The sequence below is a fragment of the Crocuta crocuta genome, unplaced genomic scaffold, assembly GCF_008692635.1.
Source record: "Crocuta crocuta isolate KB4526 unplaced genomic scaffold, BGI_CrCroc_1.0 scaffold237, whole genome shotgun sequence".
Taxonomy (NCBI): Eukaryota; Metazoa; Chordata; class Mammalia; order Carnivora; family Hyaenidae; genus Crocuta; species Crocuta crocuta.
The window spans coordinates 1,268,041-1,276,868 of record NW_027531914.1 but is presented as its reverse complement, the minus strand read 5'-3'; the positions used below and the strand labels follow the sequence as shown (position 1 = coordinate 1,276,868).

At 42.4% G+C, this 8,828-nt stretch overlaps 1 protein-coding gene across 1 annotated transcript in view; it reads right to left on the bottom strand.

Annotated features, from left to right (window-relative positions):
- Positions 1-2,483: 2,483 nt before the first annotated feature.
- The window catches only part of ENOPH1 (enolase-phosphatase 1), a 33,224-nt gene continuing 26,879 nt past the window's right edge, over positions 2,484-8,828 (bottom strand). The window contains exon 6 of the mRNA XM_077774782.1: positions 2,484-3,604. Coding sequence (XP_077630908.1) covers positions 3,465-3,604 — 140 coding nt within the window. The 3' untranslated portion in view covers positions 2,484-3,464. The remainder of the gene's footprint in view (positions 3,605-8,828) is intronic.

The following is an 8,828-nucleotide window of genomic DNA, read 5'->3' as shown; positions in this document are numbered from 1 at the left end:
ATCTGCTGGGCAAAGGCTGCCGTGCACCTGTCTCTGCAACATGCCAGTGGCTCTCAATTCTTTCTGTGTGCAACTCTTAAGCTGGACATCAGTTACGGTTAGCAAGGAAGGCTAGTCTTCCAGAAGGCTACACAAGAAGCCCTGATACTCCAGAAATGATAAGATTAGAGAAGCCCCTTTGTCTGAGGATTCCCTTCTAAGAAGTCAATTTAGATTTTTGGGATGCCCGGTTGGCTAAATTGGTAGAATTTGCAACTCCATTTCTAGGTCGAATTCGAGCCCCACGTTGGCTGCAGAGATTATCCAAAAATAAAATCTTTAGGGGCACCTGGGTGGCTCAATTAAGCATCAGACTCTTGATTTCAGCTCAGGCCATGATCTCACAGTTCGAGCCCCGTCAGGCTCTACACTGACAGTGCAGAGAGCCTGCTTGGGATTATTTTTCTCTCTCTCTCTCTGCCCTGCCCCTACTTGCACTCTCTTGTTCTCTTTCTCTCTAAATAAATAAATAAACTTTGAAAATAAAATCTTAAAAAAAAAACTTTAGTAAATCAACTTGAGTTTTGACCCAACATTGGAAATCAGTGGCACTGTGAAAAAGAGCACAACTGAGGTAGAAGATGCGGATTAACAAACAAGAATAAAAAGGGCCAGCTTTAAGAGGTCTTTGTTCCCTATATTCTCTGCAAACAGAACGCTGAGAAAAAAACTGTACCTTTGTTCTCCTTTTGGAAATACCAGAGGTGAGAGTTTTCCTCCTTCCCTTACTAAGGACCATGAATTTTTCCAGATTCACCATCTACCTCACTACCCTGCTTCCTTGGCATTTTTCCTCCCTCACGACCAATCTACTTTATACCTCAAGTTCTTCCTAAGATCCTTTTCTGTCACATTTAATTGTGAGTGAGTTTCTTAGGGTCTAAGAAATATTCCACTCATTTTTTTTTTTCGTCTTCTTTTTCCCTTCCATTCACATCACCCTTTGACAAACTCAATCTAATATTGGAACTTTCTCTTTATTCCTAAATCTATTTCCGGCCTCAATTACTCAAAATGAATCACAGCTTTTCTGATGCCCTTTTCATCATGAACAGGAAATGCCTCTTGCTGTAGACTGAATATCTGTGTCCCCCTCAAAATCCATATGCTGAAATAGAACTCCCAAATTGATGGTGGGGTCCTTGGTGGAATCAAAGGATAGAATTTGTGCCCTTATGTATGTATATATTTTAAAGTAATCTCTATGTCTAATGTGGGGGTCCAATACAAGACCCCGAGATCAAGAGTCACCTGCTCAACCAACTGAGCCAGCGTGGCAGCCCAGATTAGCGCCCTTTTAAAAGTACCCCCAAGGGGCACCTGGCTGGCTCAGTCAGTTAAGCGTCCAACTCTTGATTCTAGCTCAAGTTATGATCTCACGGTTTGTAGGATCGAGCCCCACATCGGACTCTGCATGACAGCTTAAAGCCTGTTTGGGATTCTCTCTTTCCCTCTCTCTCTGCCTCAACTCTGCTCATGCTCTCTGTGTCTCTCAAAATAAATAAGTAAACATAAAAAAAAGTAGCCCAAGAATGCTCCTTCGCCCCTTCCACCATGTGAGTTACAGAAAAACAACTTTGGTCTGTGAGGAAATGGGCTCTTACCAGACAATGAATTTGCCAGCCTCCAGAAGTGAAAAGTAAAATTTTGTTGTTTATAAGCCACCCAAGCCCTGGGATTTTGTTAGAGCAGTCCAAACAGACTACACCTCTCTACCCCAATCCTCTGTTGGCTATATATTGAGCACCCTTTTCCTTTGATTCCTTTGTAATCTAGATTCTGGTGCATAATTTTCTCACGTATCTTCCTTACTTTTCCAATTAATCCCTTACTGGCATTAAAAGACATCTTTTGTCATCTTCTCATGAGCTTTTTCAAAAACTGTAGGAAGTGCAACCTTTTATTGCCATTTGTGGCTTTCTCATTTACAAATTACTACAATTTCTAAGATTTACTTAAACTCATTTCCCTTTTACTACCCTTCTATATTTTCATAGTCCTTAGACTTAATTAGTTACCAGAAGATAAAAATTATCAACATGAAATCTTTTATATTCCCTGTCCTCTCATATTTGCAAACTTTTTCTTATTCAAAGCACTTCCAAAATTATTCCTCCAGGATTCATTACACCTTTTCTTAATTAAGAGAACATTTCCTTCCTTTATTATTTTATATACCTCAAATGTAAGACTCAAAAATCTAAGAAACCCCACTCGTAACAGGAATGCTTACTATCCAAATGAAATAAAAACCAATGAGGTCATATGTGTGTATGTAACTCAAATAATAGTCAATGATTTTTCACAGGCAATGTATTAAAACACACACACACCACATCCACAAGATTCAGGCAAAAACTAAAAGCTCTTATTTCTTCAATCTCTCTTCAGTTTCTCTTTTGCTCACAGCAATAAATGACATGGTTCAGGAACCTACACAAAACTGAGTGAAGAAGAGAATGTTTTTATTAATCACAACATAAAACTGACATGACATCCCATGAGGACCGAACCAGGATAAATAATGCTGTTTTAAAATTTACACTCTTCGTATCCATTTCAGATGGAAAATATTACATTATTAGGGCTCTTCTAGAAGGTCTTATGGAATGATTTCAGTAAACCTTTTGTTTTTCAATAGTAAATAGCAACATATATTCTCAAACTGCTAAAAAGTAGTTAGAAAGCAACTATAAAATGTATGATGATAACAACTGGCAGGATTCAGGCTATTGTGTTAAACATTAAGAATCACATACCTATTTTAGGTGTTACATCAATGCATCTTTTTCATTGGTAAGGCAACCGTTCGCTGGGGCCGCCACGATGATGACCAAGTTTTCTCGGTAATAGATGCTTGGGTCATCAAGAATCGAATGAGTTTCCTTTCCCAGATTTGCTCTGTTTTGGAGCAGAAACAAATGGCTTTGACTTCTGTAGAGAGGGAGGCTACCATTTTGAAATTTGGCTGTCATAATCTTCTAACTCATAATTTGAAAGGGGAATGAATTATTACTAGGAGTAAGTCTGTGAAATACTTCCAGTTTTTAAAACAACAAGGCTTCTGAATAACTTCTCAACCCTACCTTTCCATTTCAGTACACGACTCGATAAACCTAACACGTGTGATCTATACTGCAGTAATTCTTCTATCAGCTATGGTTCGCCCTCAGTCGGGGTTAGGGTTGTGGTTTCAAACAATTTCTACATAGAAAGCATCTTTAAATAAGTTTCCTTTTTACTGAACTGAGATTTTGTTTTCACCTATGTGCCCATGGAAGGCAATTTAAACATACACATATGTACACGTGCGTACCTGTGTGTGTGTATATATGTCTTTTTTAAGTAAGTTACTTTTACCATTTGAATACAACTAGACTACAAGGACAACTGAGGACACGCAGGTCTTCCCTGCAAGTCCTCCTCTAGGTTGAGGAAGGCAGGTACAGTTCGCTGAAGGATGTGATGAGGCTGTAGTAAGTCTTTTCATCATCCGTCAGTCCCGCATTGCCGGGTCTCACCACCACGGCGACGTGAACATCCGCTTCCTCAGCAGCACTGGCCTCTGTGAAAATCAAAGTGTGTGTCAGAGACATCACAGTATGAGGTCTGAGATTTGCTTCAAAGTAATCAGGGCGATGTGGAAAACTAGGAAACAAGTTTGGCCCTGATTTGATCACTGTTGGAAGCTAGAAGGTGAAAACACTAGGGTCTGGCTGCATTACTGTCTCTTTCGTATAACTTTTAATGTTTCCATAATAGAGGTTTTTTTAAAAATATAAAACAGTACCTGACAGACTAGAATGGTTTAGACTTCCCCGTCCCAGTATATAGTATATAGTGTACCCTAGATTTCTGAGCTTTTACTAAGTACTTATGAATGCAGAAGGAAAAAGCCATGTTCTGTCCACAACTTTCTTCCATTCCCCCTCATCAGTCCCACAGAAAACTGCTTCCCAAAAGGGAGGCTGTCCACAATAATACCAGTTCAGCAAAGATGGGACAAAAGGAAGCCCCTGATCCAGTCAGGCCAAAATCTCTGCTGTCACTTGCCTGGAAAATTCCTACTCTTCAAAATTCAGCTCAAATATCTTATCTTCCAGAACTCCTAGCATGTGTTTTAGAACACCCTATGTGTTCCTTTAACATCTTGTATTTAGTTCTATCATGACTATATGAATTGACATGGTATTATCTGTTATCTCTCTTCTCATTAGACTAGGTGAGTACCTTAATAGCAGTGACTGCATGTGGATAGAAGTGAAAATAGGACTACTAAAATGAAACTAGGTAAACTAGGTATAGCAGGGGACGTCTCTAATATGCCTTGGGTTACAGTCCTCTCTCCATTGTTTCCATATGAAAGATAATAGCTAATACCTTATATTAGTTTAGTACTTACTATGTGCCAGGTACTATTCTACAAACAGACACATATGAACAAACAAAGGTCCTGTCTTCATGGAGCTCCCACTCTCATTTAAATCTTCACAACTACCCTGAGGTAGTTAGTATTCCTATCCTCATTCAGACACGGAAAGTGAGAGCCAGCACGTGGTAGAGCTAAAGTTTGAAAGGGTCAACCTGACTCTATGGTCTGTGCTCTAGGACAAGGGTGAAAAAAACCTGCTTTTGTAAATAAAGTTTTATAAGAACACAGCCATGCCCATTCATTTGTGCACTGTCTACGGCTGCCTTTCCACTACCAGGACAGAGTTTTAAGAGTAGAAACAGACTGTAGGGCCTGCAAAGCCTAAAATACACTATCTGGCCCTTTACAGAACAAGCTTGCCAGCTCCTGCTCTAGAGCAGTACTACTCCAAGTGTGGTTTATGGACCTATGGGGGGAACCACCCGGAAGCTTGTCAGAAACGCAGAATCTCAAGTCCTCTACATGGAACTACTGAATTAGGATCTGCAATTTAACAAATGACTTCTGAGCACAGAGGTTAAGTTTTGATCAGAAGTTCCAAGGAAAGAAAACTGGCAGGAGAGGAGGCATTCCGGGCAGACATACAGCCATGTATAAGTACTGGAAGAATACAGTGAGTGAGTGTGGGAGACAGCACACAGGTCAGACAGAGCAAAACTGGTGACGATCTGAAACACATTCTACGGAGTTTAGATTTGGTGTAATACAAAACCGCAGTCATTTCCTATCCTGTGGAAGACAGTCACCCCATTCGAATGGGTTAAAGGGCAGCAGTGCTGAGAGAGGTAAGCAGCTCCCAGAGGGACTAAATGGGGCAGAGCTGCCTCTTCCACATTCCCACCTCAAGTGTCCCGCTTCTGCTCTTCCTGTGTAAGGGCTGTTGCTTCCCAGAGCAAACAATCCCTTCTTCGTGTAGATATCCCGTCCTCAGGCAAACTCTGCAGACCCCTTCACCCCAAATTCCCAGCCTGACTGCCTCAAGCAAAGCTTTCCTTTGGACTAGCAACCCAGGATCTCAACTGAGTCAAGCCATCACAATCCACGATCCACGGGGGACCTGCTACTAGCCAATGGCTTTTGCACATGCAGCCTCTTACCTGCATCACCACGGGGCAAATGTCCCTAAGCATCTATTTGCCCTGTTGGCATAATACTGACTTAAAACCCTGGGCCTCCTTCCTTTCCTCCAAGAGGAAAATGCCTTTCAGTGTCTCTCTTTCATACTTGGATGTTATTTGGGGTACCAAACAGTCTTCCATTCTGTCTTGGCAGTGGAGTCTGGGCGTGTGGTACCAAAAACACAGGATCAGAAATCACAGAAAAGAACGAGGCAAGCAGCCAGCTGCCTGGCCCCATCCCAGCTACACGTGAGCCCAGTTCTGGCCCCACTGCCTCACTGGGTGTGGAGCTGGCAGAAGATGGGGGGCAGGAACAAAACCTCCGTGTGGAGGCCTTGGAGAAAGCCAATTTTGTTTTGAGGCCAACTTGGGATTATCTCTATTCACTGAAGTTAAGAATAGTTTCTGGGACTGCAGCCTAAGGAAATCACTTCAGTGAAAGAGAAAAGACATAAAATTACAGATGTACTATGATAAGAACTAGAAAAAAATGTGGCTGAAGACAAGACTATGAAGAACCTGTATGTGATCTTACTGGGCAGGGATTATAATTATTAATAGTAACCATAAAGTGGGGGCGGGGAGGAAGGTCTGGGGATCATAATACATTCAACTCCAGAATGCTTGGGACAGGCTGGCCACGTGGGGAGCTCCAGCCATAAAGCAGATCTCTGATGCTAAGCCTGCAGAAACTATCATCCAAAGTGCTAGGAAATTAAATAGAGGGCAAACCATTCATTTATACGAATGACCGAAAAGCAATTCACAGCTAACCAGCTAACCTCAGCAGAGCATGGCCTATCTCCTTTCCATAAGGAACAAAACAAAGTAAAAGGTATTCAAATTATCATTCATCACAGAAACTACCATGTTTCATACCCTTAACCTGTGTAGACAGTAAGGCAACCTCCCCACCCTACCACTCTAAGCTGCCAAAAGCCATTCACAAAAGAAGGTACATCATAGATTTAAATGGGTAGATGTTTCACAGAAATGAGATAGGCAAATATTACAGTATATTTACAGTCCAGGGGAGAGACCAGGTGAAATGGCTGTTGTCAAGGCTGATGCTCACTGATGGTACATTTATGAGGCCTAGCTACCTAGTTACACAGCAAACGGTGAAGCAGTATATCTATACATCTGTCTTTCCTCCCCCTCAGCACAAACAGTAAATGTAAAGTTTTTCAGGACAGAGAAAGTCAAGATACCAGTTTATAGAAATGCTTGGACTTTGACCTGACCCAAGCCAGGACATGCAAGACAGGGGCTCAGTCCCACTGCCTCTGCTGAGTTTTCAAACTCAAAATAACAAATAGCTGTGATCTGGTACCATCCACCTGGATCAGAAATGTCAGTCTACGTTCACCAAGGCTTGAAATTTAACAAAGATCTTAACAATTACTGAACGTCTACTGCATGTGAGGTAAAATTAAGTCCCTCTTCCTCTAGAAAACATTATTATGACTTTTGGAAGGCATTACATGTGATCTATGCTGTTTAAGATTTTTTTTAAATCACTCAGCAAATCAATACTTGCTTAGATACCTCCAACTCTTACCTAACACAACAGACTAAAAGCTCAAGGGTCAGCAGCAGAGAGAGAATACAGTTCACACACACTACTTATGGTAAGATGCCTTTGTCAGCAGCCTGGGTTTGCCTTTGGGCCCTCTCTCTGAAAGTCCTGGTGGGTGGGAGCTTCTCAAAGGACTAGAGAGAGGGATATGGCCTGCAGACTTTGTCCCTGCCCCCAAGGGGCCCCGGGGTCACAGGGAGCCAAGCAGGTAAGAGAGCACCCAGCCCTCCATCTCTTCCCCCTAACACCCTTCCCCAGCCTGCCGGCCTGGAAACAGTGTGTCAGGGCAGCCAGACAATACACAGACTCCTGCTCTGGGGTTAAATGGAAGGTGAAACTTCCAATCCAAGGTGAACAGAAGAAACAAATATAAAGAACTGCCCTTGGGGCGCCTGGGTGGCTCAGTGGGTTGAGGTCTGACTTCGCCTGAGGTCATGATCTTGCGGCTCCTGAGTCCGAGCCATACATCAGGCTCACTGCTGTCAGCACAGAGTCCGCTTTGGATCCTCTGTCCCCCTCTCTCTTTGCCCTTCCCCACTTGTACTCTCTCAAAAATAAATAAATCTGAAAAAAAAAAAAAAAAAAAAAAAAAGAACTGTCCTCAAATACAGGTGCAATTATAAACACACCAAAAGTAGGCCCCCTGGAAGATGCACAAACTCTAAGGACAGTGAGCATGCACCAGCTGGCACCAGGTGGGGGAATCTGGGAAAGTCTTACCAAGCAGAGGCTTTCTCAGAAGAACCAGAGACCAAACTTCTCCAGCACCCACCGTCTCTTCATCTGCCACTGCTTGTTTCCTCATTTACTACCATTTCCTTCTGTAATTCTCTAGAGATCTATGTTCGTACACAGTAACTGTAGTGTGAGCTTTCTATCTGGCCCAAATTGCTCTTGAAGTCACTTATATTACCAATACAGTACAGTATATACTGTTAGTGGATTCAGTCCTTAAAATAATAATGCATCTGGCTAACGTACCCCATATAATAAAGTACTAATATAACAGGTAAAAAAGATGTGTTATCTTTCAACAGGTGGATCATGCCAAGAAAGTCCTGAGGTTTCGAGCATGAGGGGTGCCTGGGGGCTGGGGTCACCTGAGGGAAGGTGGAGAGGAGGCTCCTAGGCACCAGGGGGGCAGTGCTTATCAACTGGAACAAGAATGAGGCAAAAGCTCCCAAACCATTTAGAGTTCTCTTCCCCTGTAGCTTTTTGTTTCTTTTTTGTTTTCTTACTAAGTGTGTATAGGTCGTCTCACTGCTGTTAAATACATATAACCAGGTCTACTGTAAGGTGATGTCCCTAACCATGCACCTACCCACATACTCATGTCTGCATGACCTGTCCCCAATGACATCCCTTAAACTGTCCTTTGTTATTTTACCATTTCATCTGTATGTACAGAAGGATGGGTGGGAAACCATGGATAAGTTACAGTGAGAAGATCTAGTCTTTCCAGTGCTATTTGCCCACGCACACCCCCAAGGAAGGGTAAATGGAGAGAAACATGGGTCATTTGAGTCACTACTTCCTTTAATAAGCCTGTTTCATTTTTCGAGGGCCCACACAAACTTTCTTTACAGAGGCCATGTGTTTGCAGTGCTGGGTATATAAGAAGTCAGATGACTCAGGGCACCTGAGGAGCTCAGTCAGTTAA